This window comes from Castor canadensis, chromosome 11 (genome assembly GCF_047511655.1).
Source record: "Castor canadensis chromosome 11, mCasCan1.hap1v2, whole genome shotgun sequence".
NCBI lineage: Eukaryota > Metazoa > Chordata > Mammalia > Rodentia > Castoridae > Castor > Castor canadensis.
The window spans coordinates 107,579,955-107,607,445 of record NC_133396.1 but is presented as its reverse complement, the minus strand read 5'-3'; the positions used below and the strand labels follow the sequence as shown (position 1 = coordinate 107,607,445).

General features: G+C 45.8%; 1 protein-coding gene across 5 annotated transcripts; it reads right to left on the bottom strand.

Moving 5' to 3' along the window:
• On the bottom strand, nucleotides 1-27,242 carry LOC109680550 (peptidoglycan recognition protein 3-like). Of its 5 annotated transcripts, XM_074048074.1 has the most exons (9): nucleotides 20,014-20,248; nucleotides 16,100-16,210; nucleotides 13,966-14,073; nucleotides 12,540-12,741; nucleotides 10,547-10,665; nucleotides 9,336-9,488; nucleotides 7,802-8,000; nucleotides 5,356-5,474; nucleotides 1-4,696 (listed from the first exon to the last, which is right to left on the bottom strand). In XM_074048074.1, exons 1-9 carry the CDS (start codon nucleotides 20,084-20,086, stop codon nucleotides 4,518-4,520), a joined length of 1,263 nt encoding a protein of 420 aa, XP_073904175.1. In that variant the 5' UTR covers nucleotides 20,087-20,248; the 3' UTR covers nucleotides 1-4,517. The 5 variants fall into 5 exon arrangements, with proteins under 5 accessions (XP_073904175.1, XP_073904177.1, XP_073904174.1 ...); XM_074048076.1 differs by lacking the exons at nucleotides 1-4,696; nucleotides 20,014-20,248 and adding an exon at nucleotides 26,947-27,242 and having other exon boundaries at nucleotides 4,724-5,474; XM_074048073.1 differs by lacking the exon at nucleotides 1-4,696 and having other exon boundaries at nucleotides 4,724-5,474.
• Between the last annotated feature and the right edge of the window lie 249 nt (nucleotides 27,243-27,491).

The window sequence follows — 27,491 nt, the reverse complement described above, 5'->3', positions numbered from 1 at the left end:
TCCCACAAAAAAAAAAAAGGAGGAGGAGGAGGAAGAAGACAAGAAGGAGGGTAGAGATGGTGTGAGCAAAGGCCACAGAGAAGTCAAGAGGAGTGATTTCTACCAGAAGGGTTTTAGGAACCATGCCAGGCCTCAGACTGACTCTGATAGCTCATTCCTGTATATACTTTCTAGGAAAACTTGGACAGGTCATCTTCCTCCTTTGCATTTAGATTTCTGTAAAATAGGGGAATTTAGCCAGCTTAGTGTTCACTATTCTGAAATCAAAGAAAACTTCACAGTCTTGGAGTTGGAGTCCAACTCCAAGCCTATCCTACAGCTTATAATTGTGTCATACAACTGAGGGTAAAGCTCCAGAGGCCAGGAGGCCTGAGGAAGACATGATCTCTCCTCTCCTTCACTACAGGCTCCCTCAAACCTGCCATACTGTGAGTGGGTGTGTTCATCCCAAGGCTTGGGCTCAGCCTGCACCAAGCTCCTCAGGCAACTGAGGCTGAGGTATGCACAAAGGGGCACCCTTTCTGTCAGGGTCAAACAGAAGCAATAGCAACAATCACTACAATGCTGGCAATAGAAATAATTAGGTGCAACTATCCTCAACGGAACAATGGTTGAATGTGGAGTATGAGTTCTAAGATCCATGCTCATATTAATCATCCAAAGTGGGTGTTAGTATAATCTCTACTTTATAACTCTTTTTTCTTTTGGTAGTACTGGGGTTTGAACTCAGGGTTTTGCACTTGCTAGGCAGATGCTCTACTGCTTGAGCCATGCTTCCAGCCCTTTAATCCCCAAGTGACTAAAAGAGAGCTAGGAAGAATTTCTCTACAAAAGGACACAGAACAAGAATACTGCATGCAACAGGCTCCCTGAGACTTTTCCTTGAAAGAGCATTTGGTAGCTGAGTGTTCTCATTTTACTTAGATTGCATGTTTCAGATCATAAAAGCAGATAATTTGGAAAAAAAAATCCAGACCAGGCAAACTATGGTTTTGAGGAGGTCTTCATGACTGCTGATGGAGATGAAGGAATCTACAGTAGACTTCAAAGCCTGCCTGGGCAGAGTCTTGGGTGGGGAGAGGCCAATGAGTCTCTGAGGCCTGAAAATGGTGATTAAATCAAAAGAATAGGAAAAAAAAAGGGATAGGACCCTCTACTCTGCAGGATTGTAAAGAAAGCCAGAAAATAAAAATTGGTGTCTTAATCTATTTTGTATTGCTATAACAGAATACCTGAGTCTGGGCAATTTGTAAAGAATGTAGTTTTTTTCTTACAGTCTGAAGGCTTAAAAGTCCAAGGTCAAGGGACCAACATCTGGAAGTACCTTCTTTTGGGGGGGGGGGGGTCAAGGCCCTTTTTATTTATCCTTATACTAATTATATGTCCCTGTTTCCAAGTACATGGCTCAAGTACAGTGAAATTTACAGGGTTACAGGTGCCAGGGATACGGTTAGGGGCAGCTGTCCCTTGCAAAAGAGGGCTGTGTGTTCTGCCCTTTGCCGTGTAGCCATGACATACAACCCCAGTGGGACAGTAATAGGAGTCCCATCATCACATGGCCAAGTGTTGTCTCCCTGGCACATGTGCTTATCATTTGACATATAGTCTCTCTCCCAAGCTAGACAGCCTGTGCCTCCACATCCACCTTGGTCTATGGCCGCACATGCATCAAAGAACACTGACACTGGTTCATCAGGGTTAAACACCTGGGTGCAGCTGACGAGGTTCCCAGGGTTGTGGATGCTCCAGACCTCTAACCATTGCTCCCGAGGGCAGTAGGTGGAGTTGAAGCAGATATGCTGATCACCATGGGAGAATACCAAATATGTGGTACAGTTGTGGGTACATGCCCTGATGACAGAGCCTGCACAGGAATAGCAAGTATGGAAAAGCAGAGTCCTGGTGACAGCACTTCCTGCTCAGGTGATAGCATGCATAGGTTACAGAATGAGGGCTCTGGGACACAAAGGGAAACCAGATCAGTAATGATAAAAAGTAATTATGCATCCTGCCCAAAAGAGGGAGAAGAGAGCTAATAAAAACTTTTCGCCATGGGTCCAGTTGGCAGAGGCAGTTTCTGCCAAACCTATGGCAAAGATTAGGGTGAGAACTACAGCAATGGATACAGACAAGGGGTGACAATGCATTACAGTAAAATAATGACATAGAAAACAGTTTGTTTATCCTGTTTGATAGTTGACTCCTCAAGCTTTTGCTATGCATAGAGTAGTCAGCTTCTTGAGTGACTAGAGCAGGGCTGCCGTCCAGTCGTTCCTGGTCCCGTTGTCTCCCGGGAAGCAGAGTCCTGCCAAGGAAGGGTGCTGATGTTCCGGAGGGTGATATTACATAGTAAAGCCAGATAGGGGATGCATTCCCACTCAAGAGAAGCTGACTTGATTCACCTGTGGTGGATCCAAGGAGCGATCTCTTCTACTTCAACTGCAGTAGGGACAGACAAAATAACAACAAAAGGGCCTCTCCAATGAGGCTTTAATGGTTGGACATTCCATTCCTTTACCCAGACAGCATCCCCTGGCCTATAAGGGTGCATCAGAGTTGCTGACAGGCAGTCTCTCCCAGACCCAGTCATTGATCTTTGAGAGAGTCAACCTGAGAGCCCACATCTGCTGCCTCAAGGTGAGGTCACCCATTTCCTTAAGGTCCCCCTGTATGTCCTTGATTGAGAGGAATGGGTGTCCATAAAGGATGGAAGTACCTTCTTGCTGCATCATCCCATGGCAGAAGGTAGAATAGCAAAAGAGTATGTGCATACATTCATGTATAAGCAAGAGAGAGAAAGAGAGCAGGACAGAGCCAAAATCGTTTTTGCAACAAACTCACACACACAATTACAACATTAATTCATTAATCACCTTTAAAAAGTCTCATCTGTCAACACTATTGCCAATTAGGGATTAAATTTCTAACACATGAAGTATGGGAGACACCATAGCAGCTGGCTTTTTTATGAGACTATTTCTCAGCATCTCACATCTCTCCCTTTGATTACTTCCTGCAGGAAAGGCTATTACATTCACACTTGCTGGGGAAATCTCCTCTGGGAAGTCTGGGCTCAGTCCCTAAACACACAGGAAATACTGGGCTGGCAGGAGCCTCTGATAGAAAGACGTCCTGTTTCAGGTACTTTCCTCTGGCTATATAAATCAGGAAGGCATGACAAGTCTCCCTGGGCCTATTTGACCCTCTAGACAAATGATCCCTTCCCCTGCCTACATGCCCAGGACACCTTAGGGAAAACAATAAATGGACAGAGTTGATCCAATGAGATCTAAAACAAAAAGTATTGAAAAGCACAAAGAGTTGTGTAAATGTAGGACTGTTAAAACCTGCCCTGTTCTAGGAGATATGGAAGCACTCTAAAAGCAAAGACACAGTATGAATACCAAAGGAATATATAGGAAAGAAACAAAAAACAACAAACATGGTTCTGGCTCTTTCTATTTATTACCCCCCACCCCCTTGTTCTCCTTCCCTTGTTTTTGGATCAATACCCAGTGAAGCAAGAACAGAACAGTGTGCTTCTGTTGAACAGCAGTAGGTTGTCTCACCCCTGTCTGCAGGAGGAGCCTGGACAGGGAGACTTGCAGAACACTGACGTTCTGGGATCTCACTCAGCCCAGCTGTGGCCCAACCAGGCAAAGGAAGCAGCAGACACCTTTCAGCTTGTGTGAACACAGTTCTGCCCTGGCTCTGGAGGAGCACATGATTCCATACATCAAGGTGCTTTGAGGGGATAGGGATACAGGACTCTAGACACACAGAACCCAGTGTAGACAAGCCACCATAGCCAGCTCTGAGACTTGGACTGTATAAAGAGAATGCTGGTGGGATGAGGCACTGTCCAGGAAGACTTTTCAAAGAGGGATGACAGAGCAAACTGGCCAGGTAAGCAAGGACTGGGAATCACTCTTGTGTTTATTCATCCATTTATTCAACATCTACAGCATCTACTCGATTCCAGACACTGCCCAGGAACTGATTGAGGATACAGGAATGAGTAAAACTCAGTTGCTCCCTTCCTCAGAGAACTCACAGTCTAGGAGAAACAATAATTCAGTCTTGAAATATGAATGGCATGCAAACCTGCATTTCAATGTGAGAACAGAGGAGGGCTGGGCTCCCTGACCTGGGTGACAAGTGAGGCTGGGGGCTACCAGACAGACCAAGGGAAGGCACATCAGAAAGAGGGGCAGGTACCAAGGAAAAGACATGTATGGCAGGGTTCAGTTCATTATCTCACATGGCCATGCAGGTGGGTGCCCACAGTGGAGGAAGATAAGGAAAGAGGAAGCTGAGTCCAGACTCAGAGGGCTGTGAGTGCCCAGCTTGGGTGACAATAGAGGATGATAGTGGGAGAGGACATGATCTTCTCAAACTGGCAAAAGTGACAAGGTGAGTCTGGCAAGGGAAAGGGACACATGAATTGAGCCAGGGTGGGAGGTGTGGACAGAGACTCAACAGGAGGGAGAGCAGTCTTGGAAGGAGCTGGGGCTCCCTCAATGTTTGAAGTGAGGCCATGACTTGATGATGTTGTACAAAGCCTGTCCAGGGGACAAAGTGTTGGTCACATCACTGTGACCTACCAGCAAGTAGTTGGGAGCCAAGTACCCCTTGGCCACAGCACACTGGATTAGGTCCTGAGCTGCCTCCAGCGCAGCTGCATTTGGAGGCTTCTCTGCAAAGCACATGTACATAACCACATCAGTTATTGGGCCTTGAGGTGACTTGCTTAAGGCCATGACAAACATCTATATTCCACCCCAACCCATCCTATCATCACCATACCCAACAAATTTACATAAATTGTGGCAATCAGGCACAAAAACAAAATAAGACTATTGTGTTCCTAAATTCCACTTGGTCAAAGTTTACAACTGTTTACAAAGTTAACTGCCCTTCAGTAGAACTCTTGCATCACCCATCAGTTCTCAGCAGGTACAGAGAAAATACAGCCCAGTTTATCATTTTCTACTGTGCCATTTCAGGCAATGGTGCTCCCCAGCATTGTTGCCATGGTTACTAAGAAAAGGTATGCATTTATGAGCCATAAAGGTATGAACATTTGCAAAAATTTATTTTTGTCTTTTCCCCATGCTTTCCTTGTGAATGAATATAGTCAGATGGATCTGGGGATGGGGTTGGGTGATTGGAGGCAAATTTTTTGTCTGGAGGGGTTTCTGATAACAGTCATCATATACTGGGAGTCTACTTCAAAGCTAAAATGTCCCATTGGTACTGCCAGGCACCACAATGCTGCAAAGGCAGCCCCATGCTTCCCAAGCATTCCATGCAGTACTTTATCACCAGAACCCTCTGCCCACGCTCTCTCCTTACCTACAAAGTTGCCCATGAAGGCAATTCCTAAAGCAATATCGTTGTATCCATAGGTGTGAGAACCCTGGATATGCCAGCCAACCCCTTCATACACTCCACCATCCTGGCCCACCAGGAAGCTAGAAATGAGCAAAGAAAATGAAGTCACTCTAGGGAGCAGAATTTGCTTCAGTCACTCCTTCAATCACTAATTCAGCCTTTCATCCATTTATCATATATTGACTGGATGTCTCTTTTGTGCCAACGTGCTCAGAGACCAAATACAAAGACACAGTCCATTACAATGTGACTTTGTCCCCACCACTTCACTGAATATGACCCCATGAGTAGCAACCTCCTTGACACTAAGTGCAGTGGACACTTATCTTACGTTTTTAATATACTGGCCTATTGACCTCTCTTCTTGAAACATTCTCTTCCCTGGGCTTCCACAAGCCCACACACATTCCTCATTCTCTCTACTTTGTTGCTGTCCCTTAGGTCCCTCTACCATCCTATCTGCCTTTCTTCAAATGCTATGTTCCTCAGGACCTTAGTCTTCCTCTTTGGGACCCTGACCAAGTTTCTTCTCTCTTCTCTTTCATCATATTCACCCTAAACAATCATTCATTCCCATGGCTTCAACTAGTATCTATAAAAGCCAACATGCCCAAATGAACCCATCATCTTCTGCAGTTTCCACAGCCAGAAAATCAATGCATCAGTGTGAATGACTCCCTCTCCATCTCCCAGCCCTATCCAACCACTAATCATGGCTCATTAATTGTGTCTCTTACATAGCTTTTAAATTCCTCCACCTCCCTCTGCCAACTGCCACTGTCCTGAGTTGCTGGGTTATAGCAACAGCTCCCTGCCCAAAGTTTTGCTTCCCTCCAATCCATTCTTAAAATAGTACTGAGTGTTTTTGCTAACATATGAGTCCTATCATAGGGTATGGCCTTCCAAATAGCCTTCGGTTGCCTTTCACATAGAGTCAGTCTTCAGGATCAATGACAAGGCCCTGGTAATGTGGCTCTTGTAGACCCTTCCTCTTACCACTCCTGTTTTGGAAATTCATTTTTAGGTTTGAATGAAACTTATTTCAGTTAAAGATATATGCTCTGTTCGGACCCCAGGCCATCAAGTATGCCATTTGTCTTTACCTAGAACTCTCCCTTCTTCACTCAGCTAATTCCCACACCTTATCCACATGCTAACATGGATGCACCACCCATAGAAGCCCTACTCTGATGCCAGTCATTCCCCTAAAGTCCTGAGTAGAAGCTTATCTTATGTGTATCCTATTCCTTATCCATCACAATGCTTAACATTTTGCATTACATTATAATTTCATGTTTATTGTCTCAACTCCACAAGGGAAGGGACAATAGCAATTCTGCCTAGCAAGATATAGCAGACAGTTATTAAACATTGGTTAAAGAGTTAGAAAAATGATGCATGAGTAAGTGCTTTGTCCTGGTTACAGTCCATGTCCTGGTACATGATGTTGCTGGAGTAGGGAGAGATTCCATAACAGGTTTTGAAAGTCAAGGGACAGGGATCAAGTTTCTGAAGACTGAAGAAAAAAGAGAAAACAAACACTCCCTCAGCTTCTGTCATTTATCATTTTGGAATGTCTAAATTTGTAGTCTGTTCTCTATTACCTGCACTAAGTAACTGCAAAAAGACTGAAAACTCCTGCAAAGTGAAGCCCATTCTCATCTGCATGCAAAAGCTGCTCTAAAAACAAGTTGAGAGGAGCGAGACAGCCAATCAGAATGGCAATGGCACATTTGCAGAAGCAAACCCACCTGAGACTGCAAAATTTGTTGTGGTTAAGTCCCAAATGAATAACTGAAATCTGTTATTCTCTAACCCTGAATCCCTTCTATGAGCCATGCAGTGCATCTCCCAAATAGCTTCTACTATTCCATTAGTTTAATGTCTTTCTTTATTATAGACCTGGTGTGAAAGAAACCAAAAGAGAATATTTTGATCTCCTTCTCCATCTTCTAAAAGAAAATGTATTGTTGTTCCTTTTGTGGGGATGAGAAGAAAGAGGCCCAGAGAACTTACAGGATCCTGTATAAGAGGGGCAAATAGCATAGAACTGACAGGATTCTACATCAGTGACAGTAAGTCTAGGATTGGGTCTGACAGAGGTAGGGGGTGAGAATGCCCTTTGCTTCTGATTGGTTAGGAGAGATGTCCCTTCTATGGCCTTCCCTAAGGGCCTTTGGTCTTGTTTTATAACTGTTGCTTCTCATGCCTTCTTTCAGATGTGAAGAACATGCCCTAAAAGGAATAACTGACCATAGCTGTGCTCTGAATGATACTCAGTCTAGAACTTTACAAAAATAAAAAACAGTGCCTCTGTGAAGCACCTGGCACAAAAGAAGTTTTATCTCAGCCTCCCTTTCCACAGCCCTGAAGAAAAGGATGTCGTGTTTCCACTGATCCCACTTACTGATATCCAATGTCACAAAAGTCTCGTCTGTCCACATGAAAGGACTGTGTATCTCTGACACGAATCTGGCAGTCAACAGGTACACTGCAGCTTGTCCCAGCAGTGTGGATGATGATGACGTATTTGACTGGGAGGTTCATTTGAGGGCAATGTGTCTCTCTGGCTTCCCAAACAGATCGTGGAGTGATGTTGGGGCAAGCTGAGGTTAGGTGAAAAAAACAAGGAAATGAAAATTTGTCTTTGCCCATTGTGAACAGTCTAACACCCAAGGTTAGGCTATGCGTTAGTCTCTCCCCCAAATCCAGCATCCAGAGGCATATCCTAATGTAAACTTGACTGTAGCAGTCTGAAAGTCCAGTGGGGAATGAGTAGGCTAGGATGTTGGAGGCAAGAGACAGGGTTCTGATAACCATAGAAACCAGTACATGAGCAGAAGGGAAGAGACTATTGGTCAAAGGTATGGTCATTTTCTTCAAAAATCAAAGTGTACCTGCATGTTTATATGAGTATTATACAACAGGACTGATATACAGAACTTTGCTCATTCTTTAAAATGGTCACATGTATATAGAAATAATTTGAAATCTATAAGGAACTACAAATATTAAGGAATTCTCATTGTTGAAGACAGTACCAATCCAAAACTAAGAAAAACTTCTTTAGGGTTTTATAATGTTAAAAATCTAATTTTTAAAATATTACTGATCCTGAAGAAAGGCCTACTTTAACAGAAAAGTTAAATGACTGAAAGTGATTCATTTTACTGTTTTTTTCTCCAAAATAGCTTATTCGCTCCAAAATAGCTCATAATTTTTATTACTCAGTTTTGAGATTTCACTCTGATATCAGAATAACACACTGTGACCATGTGGTAGGTTGGCTGGTTTTTGCATTTAAAAAGGACGTGTGAATGTGTATGTGTGCACTCTCACAAAATACACACAGCTATGTAGATATATTTTATTTTTCCTTATCACCTCCTTGCCATCTAACACCATATATATTCCACTTGTTGTTTGCTCATTTGTCTGCTTTGTTCACAGCTATATACTTAGTACCCAGAAGAATACCTGCTAGTCAGTCAATATTTGTTGACTGAGTTAAATTATGTGTACATATCTATGTATGTTAAAAATGAGTCTGTGGCATGGACAGGCATGGTAGTGTATGCCTGTCATCTCAGCTACTCAGGAGGCATAATAAGTAGGAGGATCACTATCCAGGCCAGCCTAAGCAAAATATATCCTTCCTGAAAAATAACTCGAGCAAAAAGGGCTGGGGCATAGTTCAAGTGGTACAGCCTAAAAAGCATGAGGCCCTGAATTCTAACCCCAGTAAGGGGGGAAAATGAGTCCATGACAATATTGTTCTAGTGGGATGGAGAGGGGACCCTCTCAGAATTTTTCAGATCTCAAAGTCATGATGGTCATGAGATGTCCTTGGTTTAAGAAGACCATGAAAGCACAACAGGAAAGTGCATCCCCAAATATGGTCAGGTGTAAGGAAGAGGTTGAGGGGGTATTGAGGGCTTTACCTTTCTTGGGCATCATTGGATATTGGGGGGTCAGGCAGGTCTCTTCTTTCAGAAGAAGTGGCTGAATATACCTAGGTGACAAGTGACCTTTCTGGATAGCATAGAAGATCAGGCCTTCTGCTGCTGATAAGGCAGCAGGACTGGGACTGCTGCCTTAAAGAGGATGACATGAAATAAGAAATGTTAGTAAAGAACTCCAATCTGGGTAGGCACCTGGAGGAAGTACAAATGACCACATGAGCCTGAGTGGCTGGTGGCTGGGAAGGCAGAAGACTGGTCCAAAATCTAGAAACTAAGAAACAAGAATTACTTAGTCAGAACTCTCAGCAGCCAAGGTCAGCAACATCTTCCAAGCGCCAAGCTAAGACTTTGTTTATTCATTCTATCTCTAGGTGGAAGGGCCGGGAGGAAGTAAAAGACACATATATACCAACTCAGGTATTTTCTAGTGCATGGGAAAGGCAACTACTGAGTAGTTGCCATGATCTGGTATGTGATAAGCTCTTAATATTCATTAACTCATATAAATTTCACAAAACCCCTCTGAGATAAATGCTGCTACTAGCCCTAATCACTAACTGATGATACTGACAGACACCAGTTATTTATCTTTTAGCTCTCAACTCTCTCACTGTTCTGCTGTCTTTTGTTGGTTGGTTGGTTGGTTGGTTGGTTGGCTTGGGGATGTAGGGGGGAGCCTGTCAACTATATCTCCCAACTTCCTTGCCTAGTAGATTCTTGTTAGTTTCTTTTTGTTGTTGTTGTTCATTTATTCACATGTGCATACATTGTTTGGGTCATTTCTTCACCCTGCCCCCCTCTCCCATCCTTACCCCCCTCCCCTCCTCAGTTTCAGGCAGATTCTTGTTAGTTTCTACCAACAGAAGACACTAGAAGAATAAATAAACCATGCTTTCTTCCCCTGGCATTCAGCGCATCCATGTCAGACAACTTCAAACTCCAGAAGTAATGGCAATAACTGTGACCTCAAGCAATGCCCATGGTGGCTTCAGCACTATCACAGTAGTATAGGCCAAAGGAAGAAGACAAAAATTCATGTCATAAAATCCACTGGAGAAAAGAATTTCAAGAGAAGGTGATTATCAGAGAAGATAAGTATGATAGAGGTTGAAAAAACAAGTGCTGAGATTAGGGAGGGGAGGAAGAAGGTAGACTACTCTTTGGCAGAGTCCACAGGGAATGACCATTACCTATCTTATTGCCAAAGAAGGCGATGCCCAGGGAGACATTGTTGTAGCCTTGGGTGTGTAAACCTTGGACATGCCAGCCAACACCTTCATACACTCTGCCATCATTCCCAACCAGGAAACTGCCAAGCAAGGAAATATGGGTTTAATGGTAAATCTGTAACAAAAAACGTCTCTGAATTTTCAAAAGGTAAACAGGGTTTTTGAGGTATTTATGCTTATTTATAAGTGCTATGCTTCATAACATAGTAATAGGGGGCAGAATAACCAGTTCTAGACCTCCAAGAGACATGGAAATATACTTCACTTTTGGTTGTGACTTCGCTTATGTGCCTTTTCCAGAATCTCACTTTAAAAATACTCATTTGATTCAAGGTCGAATTTGAATGTGTGACTCTTTAAAGACCTGAGGACATTGTTCCACATTTTCAAGGGCTTGAGAATTAATTCATCATGTTTTTAAATTACAGGACCACTAAGCCCTTGGAACAATTCTTTAAAACAATTCTCTGAAATTCAGGAGTTCTTTTATATTGACTTTTCCCTCAGTTTTTCCTTTATAACTCCCTTTACTTTTTCTTATCACAAAAATTTATTTAGAATGTCCCTTTTTTCCAGTTTATCTTTAAATGCAATGCATACATTCTTTTACTCTGTGTCTTTTATTTCTGTCTCTTTATCATTTCTCACTCTCCACCTTCTAATCACAGTCTTCCAAATTGATGTTTTCACAGCTCAGCTTTTCACACTCATATTCATTTTCATGTTCCGCTTTTACTAAATCACGGGTTTCCAAAGCAAGCAGAACACAGAAAGAACACTTTCTAGAGGTCCAGTAAAGACCCTGAACTGAGTCAGGCTGACTTTCACCTCATCCCAAGGAACGGGGATGGGCACCCACACCACACATGTTCTCCATTTCACTGGCTTTGTTGCCAGTACTTTCAGCAGGTTCCTCTGTCACTTTTGCAGTCACCTTTGGTTAGTCCAATGTGAACAATCTCTTTGTGGCTATAGTCAGCTCCATTATAGAAACTGGATATTGTTGTCACTGCAGAAACCTGACTTACAGGTTCAGCGATTGAAGTCACTTAGAAAGTCATTTAGGAACACTGTGACTGGAACCAGGCATTGTAACCTACACCTACAATCCCAGATACTTGGAAAATAGCTTTGGAGGATCAAAGCCAGCCCTCGAGGCCAACTTGGGAAAAGACTCAGCAAGACCCCTCCCAACCAATAAATCAGTGGTTTCACATCTTAATCCCAGCTATGTGGGAAGCATAGGTAGGATTTTGGTCTGTTCTTGGCCCCCAGAGGAAAAGTGCTAAACTCCATCCAAACAATAATTAAAACAAAAAAGGGGTGGTAAACAAAAAAAGTTCAAGTGGTAGAATACATGCCTGGCAAACACAAGGCCCTGAGTTCAAACCCCAGGATCATGAAAAAAAGGAAGGAAGGAAGGAAAGGAGGGAGGGAGGGAGGAAGGGAGGGAGGGAGAGAGAGAGAGAGAGACAGAAAGAAAGAAAGAAAGAAAGAAAGAAAGAAAGAAAGAAAGAAAGAAAGAAAGAAAGAAAGAAAAAAAGAAAAGAAGGAAAGAAAGAAAGAAGTGTGGCTGAAGCAGGCAACACTACAGTAACAACCACCAACCACAGGGTGGAGTGACAGGGACAACAGATGAGCTGTATTCAATATAGCACCCACAAAGGGTGGGCCAGGAAACCCTGCCACCCTAGGAGCACTGGCAGCTACAATCCAGGTCTCCAGATGCCCTTATTTATTTGCATTTAGAAACAAAAAAAAGTGCATGGTTTATACTTTCCAAAATGGATAATTCAAAAATCATTTCTATTTGTCCTTAGAATTCTGTAGAGGAAAGCCCCATTTCTACTTTTTCTCTTTATTTATATGTTTATGTATATACACACACACAAACACACACACACAAATATCTGTATCTATATATAGATACATATGTACCATACATATATCTTACTTGAAGGCCACATCACACCAGCCTTTGTTGTAGACAGAATGAGACTGTAGAACCCGCAGTGTCTGGCTACAGGTGCTCTGCTCCTGGCACTCCATTCCCATGAGCTGCTCTGTGATGAGATAGGCCACAGGCGGGCTCAGCAGGGCTCTGCAACTGAGTGGTCTTGCTTCCCACTCCTTGCGGGAGACTATAGTGGGAATACCTGCAGAGGAGATGACAGGATGACATTCAACTCAGGGCCTTGCCTGCCTCATTGTGGGATAGGGGTCCTAAAGGAGGCCTTCTCTACCCTCAGCCTCCCCTTCTCATCTCCATGGGCCCATTTGAGCTCAACAGCCATCCAAGCAGACTCTGTATTCAGCCTTCTCAAGTTGCCTTGTTCTCCAAACATTTTCTCCTGACATTTCCCTGAGGACAAACTTCATCTTCACCTCCTCTCAGGTCTGCATGATCTTCCCTCCTTCAGAAAGCATCCCCAGCTGGGTGCTTGTGACTCGTGCCCATAACCACAGCTCCTTTGGAGGAAGAGCTCAGGAGGATCACAATTCCAGGCCAGCCCAGGTGAAAGGTTTGTGAAATGGAAAAAAGCTGGCTATGGTGTGACACATCTGTCATCCCAGTAACCAGGAGAAGCTTAAAATAGGAAGGTCTCAGTCCAGGCTGGCCTCAGCAAAAAACCCAGACCCTATCTCCAAAATAACTAGATCCAAAAGGGTACAGCACCTGTCTCTCAAGCATGAAGCCCTGAGTTCATACCTCAGTTCTGCCAAACTCAGTACCACCACCACCGAAAAAAGAGCATCTCCAGCTGACATGCCACACCCAGTTATTCCCAGGGTTCTGAGCTGCTTTCTCTTGAGGCATCTTTGCATGGATGCCTTAGGATGCATTTTCCTCACTGGCATTAGACCCTGGGTCTCTGGCTGTGACTTTGATCTTGGACTCCACTCTGAACAGTGACTCTGAAGGAAGCCCTGCCAGTCTCCTCAACTAGGTGCTCCAAAGCTTACAGGAAGTTTCCTAAATATAGGGTATAAGTCTCTGTCTTCCAGATGAAACTCTCCAGGGGCAGAGCTCAGAGATCTCCACAAAGGGCTCAGGCTCCTAAAAGGCTCCCTTTCTCCATCCTCATTTCGAGAGCCCCAAGAGTTCTCTGAGGGATAAGATGTCTCCACTGTAAAACTGGGAGACAGGGAGTAGGGCATGTCTTCTCTCTCTGGGTTTTTTCTCCTTTCTTTCTTCTCCTAAATTCTCTCTTCTTCTTTTTATGTCCTTAGGCAAAGGAATCCACCTTTGCCTAAGAACTCGTAATAATCCATGGGAATAACTGGCAGGTGAGCCTTTTGGGATTCTACCCCAGACAGTCACTCTTACCCAGACATAATCAAGCCCTGAGAAACATCAGCCAGTCCCCAAAATGCCTCACTATTGTGACTCTTGTGAATGAACTGTGAGATGCTGACAAACAGGTCCAGAAGCTTCTCCGAGATGCCTCCAGCATGGGTTTCATTCCAGGATGAATGTGGGACATCCCCTGCAAAGGAGCAGCATGCTGGTTCTTGGAGAGCACACAGCAGCATGCTCAGAGGCACAGATCAAATACCCCCACCCCACAGTCCACAGCCTTTCAGACCCCCAAGTCTCCATACATCCTGTGGGAAGCAACACAGGAGAACCATAGGCATCTCTGGTCTCAGCCTGCCACTGCCTTCCACCTCTGCCCAAGGAGGCCTCCATGCTCATACAAAGAGACCTTCCCTTCCTAAACCCTCTCCATTCCAGAGCATTACAGCTTCCCCTGCTACCTTATCTGAGCAGTGCTGCCTTTCCTTGTTCACCTGTGTATCTAATAATAGATCCAAGGGTACTTATCAGAGTATATATACCAAGATGGCTGTCATTATTTTGAGCAACACTCAATGTATACTTGAATACTCATTAGTACCGTGCAAAATTCTTGAAACATAGAAATACATGGATTATTGTGACTGCCCTCAGAAACTATGTATTTTAGACAGGGTTTATTAAAGAATTAGTCATCACCAACATACTTCCAATCAGTACCAGACACCATGGGAACAATAGGCACCAGCAGCAGCATTGCCCCAAAGGTCACCTCCCACGGGAAAGCTCTGTTTTGGCCTCCTCAAGAAGGCTAAACAGAATTGTGGCTTAGAATGACTTAATGTGATAGGTAATGCAAAATAACTACTCCCTCTACACAGATGAAAACTGAGGCTCAGAGAGTGACTTTCCAACATAATACAAGTTTTAAACATTGGACTTAGATTCCCACCAGACTCCCTGACCCCATAACTTTTATTATAACCACCACCCTTGGCCTCCCCAGAGTTGTCAATCGAACTTGAACAAGTCACTGCCTCACTCGGGCATGTTTTTCTGTCTATAAGACAAGGTCAATGAGGATTTCCACCATGTTTCTAAGATTCTGTCATTCTTGGAAATCAAGAGAAAATACATGACCCTGACACAGATGTTACAGTGTGTTTGGTAACCAGAGAGACTGCTAAGGTCAGGAGCCCATCTCTAAGAGGAAACACAGGACAGGGGAAGTTGAGCCTGGAGAGGGTGATACATAAACGATATGCACAGAACTCAGAACCCTCAGAGCTAAAGAACAGCCATCAGGCCCAAACCAACACCAAGTAGACAAAGGACATGTGCATAGCAGGAACCAGGAGACTGGGGTGAGGGTCAGGGACAATTCACTGCTTCACTTGAGCAAGTTACTTCCCCAGTAGGGAGCAGGGCCTCAGTTTCCCCATTCATAAAATGAAAGGTTAAGCTAAATATTCCCTGATCTGTGAGTTTCTCCAACACTAACTTTAAATCATCCCATTAAATTCACTGCAGAGGGCAGAAATAGTTATATTACTGCTTCCAAACAGTAACTATGTATGTTAGATAACAGGAAAGCATGTCCAGTATCTAAGGAACTGCAAAGATGATCCCTGAAAAATATAGTCTTTGTCTAGTATTTAAGAATCACCAAACCAATGTCCATTTCAATTCAACAGCACTAATGTATTGAACATTTGCTTTGTGTATAATCATACGTATAAGAAATATTTTGATGTTGTAAAGGGCATCACTACTCTCAAGGAATTTGAATAAATTTATAAATGTAGACCCTAGGGTTTGGTTTAACTTTGATTGGTATAATAATGATGAGATAATTAAATCATAACTACATATTACTTAGCATTTTTTTAACTTGAGCACTGTGCTAAATATCTTACACTTAGTATCTAAGTTAATCCTTAAAACAATTCTAAGATATGAGTATTAAATATTATTCCTAAATTGTGGAAGCAAATAAAACTCAAAGAAATTAAATAACTTGTTTAGGATCACAGCAAATGCCAGGACAAGGATTTGAATGGAGATCTGTCAACTTCAGAACAGTGCTGCAAATTGCTAACAGCGGTAGGGAGAGAACTAGAGGTATAAAGAGAAATAGGAGTGTTTCTGCTACTCAGCTTAAGGACAGTTGTTTGTCACTCACAAAAAGCACTTATGATGCAAAAAAGAAAACTTACCCCAAACTTGGAGACCCAGAGCAGAGAACACAAGAAACCAAGGCAACATCCTCACGTGGTCCCAGAACCGATAGGAAGTATGTGTATGGTGGCCCGAGGAGGGCAATGACCCTGGAGAAACACTGACAGTTAACATGACTGTTCTCACTGTATAAGCAGAGCACCCACTACTGAGTGGTGCCTCTGTCTGACTCCCCACCACACTGTGGGCCTCTTGATGGTCAGCACTGGCTTAGGCTTCTCAAAGTCCCTGCACATGTTAATGTGTATGTCTAGCCATCCCTTTCCCCAATCTTAGACCTTCCAGGGTGGATGAGAACAACTTCAAAATCTTTTAGTAGCTGTTAGGAATAAACCCCACATAGATATTTTCACATCTCATGCGGCAATTTTGGTTTTAGCCCTTACCAAGTCCCTTTAACGTGAGTATTCTGAACCCCATTTTTTTGTGGTACTCACAGCCTTACACTTGCTAAGCAAGAACTCCACCCCTTGAGCCATGTACCCAGCTCTTTATAGTTTAGTTATGTTTTTCAAATAGGGTCTTTGTTTTTGTCTGTGCCAGCCTGACAAAACAGCAATCTGTATGCCTTTGGCATTGCTGGGTGATGGGTGCATGCCGCCACACCCAGCTTTCTATTGGTTGAGTGTAGTCTTGCTAAATTTTTGCCTAGCAGGTCTCAGTGATCTTCCTGACTTCCACCTCCAGAGTAAATGGGAACATAGGCATGTGCCACTGTGACTGGCCTGAACCTCATTTTCACAGATGAGAACCCTGAGGCTTAGATGGAGTGAATGAGAAAAAGAAGCAGGCTTGGACATTGTCCCCTGTACTACTGGACAGGCAGAAGCATGTAAAGTCATCTAATTCAATTCCCCACTCTATAAAGATCCCTGACAGATGCTCAACTAACCTGTTCCTGAACAAGAATGAGGATAACAACAGCAGTTACCACTTACTGATCACATTCACTTGTCCAGGTATTTTCTGAGGATTCCATGAACATTTCATTAAGTCTCACAGTGACCAATGAGACACGTACTGAAAGGAATATGAGGTTTCAGCGGGCCCCAACCCCCTTGTTGGAGAAACCAGTACCAAACATCCCATGTAGATAAGATATAGAGTGTGAGGAATGCAAGATGTGAGGTACGAGCAAGATGTGCGGTACGTGCAAGATGTGAGGTACGTGCAAGATGTGAAGTACGTGCAGGATGTGCTCTGCCTGCTTGCCTAATGTTGATAACGAAAATATGCACGCCACTGCAGTCTATATAAGATTTCCCCTTAAGAGGCTCAGGGTCTTGTTTCCTAACCGGTCCTGCGTGTCCGTGTGGGAGCTCGACCCTGGCTAGCCAGCCCAATAAGCTCTGCTTTGTTGATTGCATTCACGCCTGGCTCTCTGTCTCTCGGGGAAATTGGAATCCGGGTCCTAACATTTGGAGGCCCCAGCGAGATTCCATTTTCATTTTCTCGAGAGACAGAACTTGCCTGCGAGAAAGCAGGGGCGATCCCAAGTCCTAGGCATAGGGAGGGGATCCCAGACCCTCATTTGGAGGAACTTGAGTGTTCCATTTGGGCCGCGGCGGGGATTCGGCCAATCCCCAGGGAGATCCATTCTGGGAATCTTGCAAGGAGGACCACAGGGTCCTATTGGGAGAGGCTTTCCTCTCATTTGGGCTCGAGCATTTTAGGAACCCTGGCACCAGGTGAAGAACTAATTGAGCTAGTCGACCGACCACCCATCAAGTGGACGCCTTTCGGCCTGATATCCCAGTTGGATGGTTAGGAGGTTAAATGGGGTGCGCACCAGTGTGAGAGAAGGACCGGTCCGAGCGAGTGCTGGAGAGTGTTATGTGTGTGTGAAATTATTGTTGCCTTTACCCTTTTTGTTCTATCTCTCTTGGTGTTTGAGTCTCCTTCCACAATGGGACAGGGACAAACAACCCCAAAGTCTCTGATCCTTTCTCACTTTTCAGAAGTTAAAGAAAGGGCCTTAAGTGCGGGTCTGGACATCAAAAAAGGTAAGTTCGACATCTTTTGTTCTGCAGAGTGGCCCACTTATGGAGTCGGGTGGCCCATTCAAGGTTCCCTCTCCCTAGACCTGATCACTAAGGTTAAAGCAGTCATTTTTCAGCCAGACAATCGAGGCCATCCAGACCAAGTTCCTTACATTTTGGTTTGGGAGGATCTGGTGAAGAGCCCTCCCCCTTGGTTAACAGTTTTTCTGACCCACCCCTCCAGTTCGGCCCCTGGGGCTAAAACCCCAGTCATGCCCGCCTTGGTCATAAAGGAGGAGGAAAAACTTCCTCTTCCCACCTTGACCGGTCCTAAAATTAGGGCATCTCCTTTACCATCTCCGGTCTTACCAGAGAGTTCCCCCCTTTACCCATCCCTCGCAGGGGCAGAGGAAGATCGGCCGCCTCCATATGTGACTCCCCCTGGCCAAGCCAGTGCCCCGGAGGAGGAAATTTCCTCATCCTCCTCAACAGGACTGGCAGCAGGAGGAGGAATGGGTCGAAGACTTCGCCCCCGAGGGATCCGGGAAAGGGAGGGGGAAGACGGGCCCTCCTCATCAACCCATGGGGAGGAAACTGTCCCTACACTTCCAGTCCGGATGGTAGGCCAAGGGGGACCGGGAGGGGGGCAACAGTTTCAGTACTGGCCCTTCTCCTCCAGTGATCTATATAACTGGAGGACGCAGAACTCGCCCTTTTCTGAAGACCCCAAGTGTCTCATAGATCTCTTGGAGTCCATCATGCATACACACCGCCCCACTTGGGATGACTGTCATCAGCTGCTCAATACTCTTTTTACGACGGAGAAACGAGAGCACATCCTCAACGAAGCGAGAAAAAACGTCTTGGGGGATAATGGGAGACCCACAACTCTCCAACCGGCCATAGACGAGGCTTTTCCCCTACGCCACCCTGATTGGGATTTCAGGACCGCAGAAGGTAGGGAGCGTCTTCGGATCTACCGCCAGACTCTTATGGCCGGTCTCCGAGCGGCCGCTAGAAGGCCCACCAATTTTGCAAAAGTAAAAGCAGTCATTCAAGGGGAAAACAAAAGCCCAGCCGGTTTCTTAGAGCGCCTCTATGAGGCATACGTCAGTACACCCCTATTGACCCTGAGGCAGACCTCCACCGGTCTGCTGTGGTACTTTCATTCATTAATCAGACAGCCCCAGACATTAGAAAAAAACTCAATAAACAGAAAAACTTAGGGGAGATGACTATAAGAAAAATGCTACAGGTAGCGGAAAAGGTCTTTACCGCTAGGGAAACTCCAAAAGAAAGGGAAAAAAGACAAAAAAAAAAAGACAGGAAAGCCCAAAAAAAATTAAAAAAGGAGGACCGAGAGTTCTAGGCTAAGGAAAACCGAAAGCAACAGAGAAAAATGGCTCGTATTTTCCTAGCAGGTGTCCGGGACCAACCCAGGGGAGGGGGCCACGCCAGGACCCCGGATAAGGAACACTGTTTTTACTGTAAGAAAGCGGGGCATTAAAAGAGAGAATGTCCTAAGCTAAAAAAAAAAAAGAGGGTTTGGAAGGAGACCGGGGGGAAAACAGGGAAAGGGAACGAGCAGTAGAGCAGGCCAGAGTCTTCCTAGCCGGAGAAGAGGACTGAAGGAGACGGGGCTCGGACCCCCTCCCCGAGTCCTGGGTAACAATAAATGTGGAGGGGAAGCCGATGGGGTTCATGGTGGATACCGGCGCCCAATATTCGGTTTTAAACAAGGCACATGGACCTTTAAATAAGGCATGAACAAGTGTTGTTCAGGGGGCCACCGGTACGCAATTATGTACATGGACTACCAAAAGAAAGGTAAACTTAGGAAAACACCAGGTCACACACTCCTTCCTGGTTGTCCCTGAGAGCCCCGCTCCCCTGCTCGGACGGGACCTACTCACCAAAATAGGGGCCCATATCCATTTTGAACCAGATGGAATAATTGTGACTGATCGAGAAGGGAGCCCGATTCATGTCTTGTCCCTATCATTGGCTGACGAGCATCGTCTGTTCGAGAGTCAACAGGAACCAGGAGGGGACATGACTCATTGGGTAAAAAGATTTCCCACGGCCTGGGCGGAGACTGCGGGAACCGGCCTCGCCAAACACCTCCCGCCCGTAGTTATACAATTGAAGGCTTCTGCTCTCCCCATTCGGGTGAAACAGCATCCTATGCCTGGGGAGGCCCGAAGAGGCATAGCCCCTCATATCCACAGGCTAATAAAGGAAGGAGTACTGCGGCCTTGTCAGTCTGCCTGGAATACTCCTCTGCTCCCCGTCCGAAAGCCGGGAAGCGGGGACTATAGGCCTGTGCAAGACCTACGAAAGGTAAACGAGCGGACGGAGGACATTCATCCCACCGTTCCGAATCCCTATACCTTGCTCAGCCACCTACCCCCCTCCCGAGTATGGTATACAACCCTTGATTTGAAAGATGTGTTCTTCAGCATTCCATTGTCAGAAATTAGTCAGCCGCTATTTGCTTTCGAATGGCAAGAAGATGGGGGGCAATCCGGACAGCTCACTTGGACCAGACTGCCGCAAGGATTTAAAAACTCTCCCACCCTGTTTAATGAGGCCCTGAGCCAGGACCTGGAATCTTTTCGTCGGAGTCACCCACAAGTCACTCTATTACAGTATGTTGATGACTTACTATTAGTGGCAGAAACCCGAGAGGAGTGCATCAAGGCTACTAAACACCTGCTAACGGAATTAGGTGAGCTGGGGTATCGGGCAAGTGCCAAGAAAACTCACATCTGTAAAAGGTCAGTGACATATTTGGGTTATCGGATTGCAGATGGAGCAAGATGGCTGACTGATGCCATGAAACAGACTATTCTAGCTATCCCATCCCCGACCTCCACTAGGGGGGTGAGAGAATTCCTGGGCTCCGCGGGGTTCTGTAGACTCTGGATTCCAGGATTTGCGGAAATAGCCAGACCCCTATATGAGGCCACCAAAGAAACTCCGGATTGGAGTTGGGGAGAGAGAAAACAACAGGCTTTTGTTCAGCTAAAAGACGCTCTTTTGCAGGCCCCTGCCTTAGCCTTGCCAGATCCTACAAGACCATTCACTCTGTTTGTAGATGAGAAAAAGGGGGTAGCCAAAGGAGTCTTGACCCAACAGCTAGGTCCCTGGAAGAGACCAGTGGCATACTTTTCCAAAAAATTAGACGCAGTAGCGGCAGGATGGCCCCCCTGCCTCCGCATCATAGCGGCCATTGCCATTCTGGTGAGAAAAGCAGATAAACTAACCTTTGGACAGGCCCTCTGGGTAACAGCCCCTCACCCGGTGGAGGGAATCCTTAAACAACCCCCTGGGAAATGGATGACGAATGCCAGGCTCACTCACTACCAGGGGCTCTTGTTGGATTCCCCTCGGATCACATTCACAGATCCCGTAATCCTGAACCCTGCCACCTTGCTGCCTAACCCAGAACTGCGGACACCTGTCCATAACTGCAAGGAATTTCTCTCTGAAGTTACACAGGTACGGGCTGACCTAAAGGATACCCCCCTGTCCGACTGCAAATTAAACTGGTACACGGATGGAAGCAGTTTTTTCCAAGATGGAGCCCGAAGGGCAGGGGCAGCTGTAGTCGACCAAGAAGGAAATACGGTATGGAGTAGCGCCCTCCCACCCGGAACATCAGCCCAAAAAGCGGAATTAATTGCCTTGGCAGAGGCCCTGGAGAGGGCAAAAGGAAAGCGAGTCAATATCTACACTGATAGCCGCTATGCTTTCGGTACCATCCATGTTCACGGGGCCATCTATCGCGAAAGAGGATTCCGCACAGCAGAAGGAAAACATCTAAAGAACCTAGCTGAAGTCCAGCGTCTACTAATGGCAGTGGAAAAACCGAAGGCAGTGGCAGTGATGTATGTCCCAGGCCACCAGTCTGCCAAGACGCCGGAAGCTGTCGGTAACAACAGAGCAGATCAAGAAGCAAAGAGAGTAGCAATGGAGAGTCCTCTCATGGAGACAGGGCAACCTTCCACGGTTGCGGCAATAGACGTGCCGGTCCCAGAGCTCCCTCCGCTACCCCCCCCCCCGACCAGAATACTCCACAGAGGATTTCACTTGGATGAAAGCCCACTTCCCCTTTAGAGAAGGGGAAGACGGATGGAAAAGCGACTTGGAAGGCAAGTTAATTCTGCCTGAAAAACTCGGACGATTCCTGTTGGCTAACTTACATAAGTCCACTCATTTGGGGCAGAGAAAATTACTAGACTTGTTGACATCTGCGCAGCTCCGATTTCCGAACCAGTCCATAGCAGTCCGCCAAATTGTGGAAGATTGTGCCAGCTGCACAGTCATGAAACCGGGACGAAGGGAGGGGCACCATACAGGTACTCGGGAACGGGGGAGGGCTCCGGAAAAAAATTAGGAAGTAGATTTTACTGAGGTAAAACCGGGGAAGTTTGGGTACAAATATTTGCTGGTATTTATAGATACCTTTTCAGGCTGGGTGGAGGCTTTTCCTACAAAAAAGGAGACGAGTCAGGTAGTGGCAAAGGCTTTGCTGGAGGAAATCATACCCAGATATGGGGTGCCCGAGGCAATTGGGTCAGATAACGGTCCGGCTTTTGTTAGTAAAGTCCTGCAGGGACTAGCCCAGGCTATGGGGGCCAATTGGAAGCTACATTGTAAATATAACCCCCAGAGCTCAGGGCAAGTAAAAAGGATGAATAGGACACTAAAGGAGACTTTAGCCAAATTGGCCCTGGAGACTGGCGGTGATTGGGTGACGTTCCTTCCCTTGGCCATCTTCCGAGTCCGGAACTCCCCCTAAGTCCATGGGCTAACTCCCTTTGAGATCCTGTATGGGGCTCCACCCCCCATCATTCAGAGGACCTTAAGCCCAGAACTAGGTGATCTGGCCCCAAATTACCTGACCATGTTGCAGGCTTTAGCTAAAGTGCAACAACGGATTTGGCCTTTAATTCAAGCATACCACGCTGTTAAGAGGGACTCGGCTCCGGAACATGGCATAGTCCCGGGTGACATGGTATGGGTTAAAAGACATCAGTCCAAAACCCTAGAGCCTAGATGGAAAGGACCTTATGTTGTACTGTTTACTACCCCTACCGCTCTTAAGGTTGACGGCATCGGACCTTGGATCCATTACTCCCACGTGCATCGAGCCAATCATCAGAAACACGAAGAGGCCAGAGAGTGGACTATACGGCGACACCCAGACAACCCACTAAAGCTGAAGCTCTTGCGGCCCCAAAAACATGCAGAGTCTTCAGGAACCAACACGAATAAACTGGATGATCTCCCTGATCTTGCTCACTGCCCAGAGCGGGAGCCTTGTGGAAACCAACCCTCACCAGCCTTATAAACAAACCTGGATACTTACCGATGGGGAGACACACACCACCCTCAACGAGACCACTCACATCTCCCCATTGGAAACTTGGTGGCCAGAACTACAATTCTGCTTCAAAGACATCAATCCTGCCTACAAGGCCGCCGCCCCGGACATAGCTCGACGCTGGGGTTTTTATGCCTGCCCAGGGCACCAAAAGAACAAAGACTGTGGGGGGATACAATACTCCTTCTGTAAGTCATGGGCATGCGTCACATCTAACGATGGTGACTCGAAATGGGCAGTATCAAAGCCAGACCTGCTCACATTTGCATTTGTAAATGAGGCACCAAGGATAACACCCTGGAGAGGCAGCGGGGGGGGGCCCGATTTTCATGGGGGGCACAGGTTTTGGGGGCCAAAGCCTTCCGAGTTCCAACCGGGGTTGCTGGCCCACAGATCTAGATAGAATCAAGGTCACTTTCACTAAAGCTGGCAAAATGGACACCCCTGGGTGGATACAAGGAAAGGTATGGGGACTTGTGTTTTATACAACTGGATATCCTGGTTCAACCATAGTAGTCAGATTAAAAGTTGAGCCCACAGGGCCGCCATCCACAGCGTTAGGCCCTAATAGGGTACTTAGGCCACCCTATGTAAAGCCACCTCCCCGACCTTCTACAACTCACCACCTTTCCTTTACCACAGCTCTGGTTAGTGTAACAACTCCAAAACCATTAAAAACCCGCCCTTCCAGGGGAAACCCAAAACCCAGTCTCAGGACTGGGTCTAAAGACCCCCTCTGGGACATGGTGGACGCTGCATTCCTGACGTTAAACCACACCAACCCTAGCATGACTACCTCCTGCTGGCTGTGCTACAATGTGAGGCCCCCATTCTATGAGGCAATAGGGTTAAATATCACTTATGATAACTCAACCAGTAACAACCCCACCCAATGTGCCTGGGGAAACCGTAAAAGAGGTCTAACCATACGACAGGTAAGTGGCCAAGAAACCTGCTTAGGGAAGGTGCCAAGGGATAGACAAGGTTTGTGTACTGTTGTTACGAAAGAAAACAACAACTGGGGCAGCACTATTAAATGGATAGTTCCAAAGGGCGAGGGATGGTGGCTATGCTCACGGTCTGGGCTCACCCCTTGCCTATCAACTAAGGTGTTTAACAGCTCCAAAGAATTTTGTGTCATGGTGGCTGTGCTGCCCCGCATCCTCTATCATTCAGAGGAGAGTCTATATTCATACTAAAATACAAAAATGGTTAAAGAAAAAAAGAAAAAACGAGAGCCTATTTCTACTTTAACCATTGCTACCCTGCTTAGCTTAGGAGTGGCTGGGGCAGGGACTGGCATAGCCTCCCTGGCCACTCAACATAAAGGGATGTCTTCGCTGCACGCAGCCATAGACAAAAATATAAAAAGAATAGAAACCTCCATTAGCCACCTGGAAAAATCCCTCACTTCTCTGTCCGAGGTAGTACTTCAAAACCGACGAGGTCTGGATTTGCTGTTCCTCCAAAAGGGGGGACTATGTGTTGCTCTAGGAGAAAAATGTTGTTTTTACACTGACCATACCGGAGTTGTTCGTGACTCCATGTCTAAACTTTGAAAGAGTCTGGAACAAAAAAAACGAGAAAGAGAGGCCGGGGAAAGCTGGTTCGAGTCTTGGTTTAACCAGTCCCCATGGTTGGCTACCCTTTTATCTGCATTAGCAGGGCCAATAATAATCATCCTATTGCTTGTTACCATAGGACCCTGGATTCTAAACCGACTTATGACTTTTGTCAAAAGTCGAATTAATACTATCCAACTTCTGGTCCTCCGCCAACAATATCAGGCTCTTCATCCTCTTGAGAATGATTCCTCAATTTAGGCCGTAAGAAAGGGGGGAATGAAAGGAATATGAGGTTTCAGCAGGCCCCAACCCCCTTGTTGGAGAAACCAGTACCAAACATCCCATGTAGATAAGATATAGAGTGTGAGGAATGCAAGATGTGAGGTACGAGCAAGATGTGCGGTACGTGCAAGATGTGAGGTACGTGCAAGATGTGAAGTACGTGCAGGATGTGCTCTGCCTGCTTGCCTAATGTTGATAACAAAAATATGCACGCCACTGCAGTCTATATAAGATTTCCCCTTAAGAGGCTCAGGGTCTTGCTTTCCTAACCGGTCCTGCGTGTCCGTGTGGGAGCTCGACCCTGGCTAGCCAGCCCAATAAACTCTGCTTTGTTGATTGCATTCACGCCTGGCTCTCTGTCTCTCGGGGAAATTGGAATCCGGGTCCTAACAGTACTTATTAGGAAACTGGGCTTCCAAGAGTTTAAGTCACTTACCCAAAGTTCCCAACTAGTAGAACCTACACCTACTACCTGGGTCTATCAGACTCAAGGGCCTCTGCCTAGAACTCCAAAGTCTGCTTGCATTTCTGATAGTACAGATTCCCAAAGTGGGCCTACAGGTTGAACTAGAGAAATGCTAAGGTCCTCCCCAGTTCCGAGAATCTTTCTGCTTTTTCAGGCAGAAATGAATTACATGCTCACGCTTGATCAACATGAATATCAATTCCCTGCTCTGTTAATCAAAGTGTCAACTTTTCCCTCAGTTGATAAACTGTGGATGGGAGTAAGAGAAGATGGGATAGACATCATCCTCCATTGTTTTGATAGTACAATCAGAGTCATCACATGGAAAACTTTGAAAAACATAGCCTAAGATTTGAGCATATGAAAGCTTTCTGGATCAGATCAAGCAACCTCTTAGTGAATAACACCCAAGATTCAATTCATTCAGGAAAACTGTGCCCTGAAGACAAAATAAGCCCATCACAAAAGAAGCAAGCACCAATAAGTGTGTGGGAAAGAATTCAGCCTCTCTCGTTAGCTAAATGAGAGTTAAGAATTAACTTGCCCAAGATGAAGCCCTGTTGGCTAGCCTTCCAGAAAAGTTTCTGGCCTCCTGAAAACTACTGGAAGCCACTGTTACTCTTGGTCAATAGGAGATTTGAATGGATTTAATCTTGCTGCTTCCTCAACCATGAATGCTAATGCCTCAGACTTTGCCTCAAGATTGTCGCATACATCTGAAGTTTGAAGGCTGAATTCAGACCTGATCTTGCCAGGGGCAGAAATGATGGTGTCTCCTGCTCCCACCCCATCTGCAAACACTGAGCTGGAAGCACAGGCTGGAGCCCTGACTTGAATTGCTGTGTATCCTTTACACTTAAAAAAGAAATATCAGAACAGGAGACAGGGATTCAGGGCTAACAGAAAGTGAAGAAATTGTATAGAAGTAACTGCAGGACAAGTTACTTTGCAAGTCACAGTCTTGTAAAGATAGATCAAGGTATGCTAGTACCAAACTCATTTAGAAAAATGGGGAATAGACAAAGTTTGGAGGGGGAATCAGGGGAACTTTCTCCACCATGTTCACATTTTAACCTGAAGGAATTCAGTTCTTTCTTTGGGAAAAGTCTTCGTGAAAAAGAAACACATTCACACTCAGAAATACCTGTGGGTCCTGTGCAGTCCCAGCCCAGCAGGTCAGGGTGCAGTCTCCTCGATACTCATTGGCTGGCAGTTCCTTTCCTTCAGTAGGAGCACTGCCCCTTCTCAAGGTACCTCCTTGGCCTGCCTCTGCTCTCCCTTACTAGTGGGCTCTGCCTTCCTGGGGAATGGAGCACTCAGGCTCTGCCTTCCCAGAGAGAAAATGACACCTGGGATCAACAAATGATGGAAGGCTAGGAGCTGGCTCTGTTCACACCACTGAGAGGAATTCAGGTGAAACCAAACTCAGGCTGAGAGCAACTGGGCTCCACCCTGTGAATAAGCCCAGGTTTCTCCTCCCTGGGAAAGGGCACAATTACCCAACCCTTCCTGTACTCCTTTCTTATCCCAGTACTCAATATGCCCTGCCCATCTGGGGATACCTGTGGAGCCTGGGAACTGTATCCCTGACATCAGGGAACTTCCTGCCCATGGAGACAGGTCAGCTACAGGAATTTGAAGAGTGTAGATTCAAGTCACTTACCAACACTCCTAGCTACCCGCTTCCAG

Coding starts and splice junctions, on each gene's coding strand:
- LOC109680550 (XM_074048073.1), bottom strand. CDS start 20,086: ATGAATCGGGCTCCCTTCTCGATCAGTCACAATTATTCCATCTGGTTC. Junction 10,666..12,539: donor TGGTGTGATGTGGCCTTCAA/GTAAGATATATG, acceptor CTTGCTTGGCAG/TTTCCTGGTTGGGAATGATG. Junction 5,475..7,801: donor TTTTGTGACATTGGATATCA/GTAAGTGGGATC, acceptor GCTCATTTCTAG/CTTCCTGGTGGGCCAGGATG.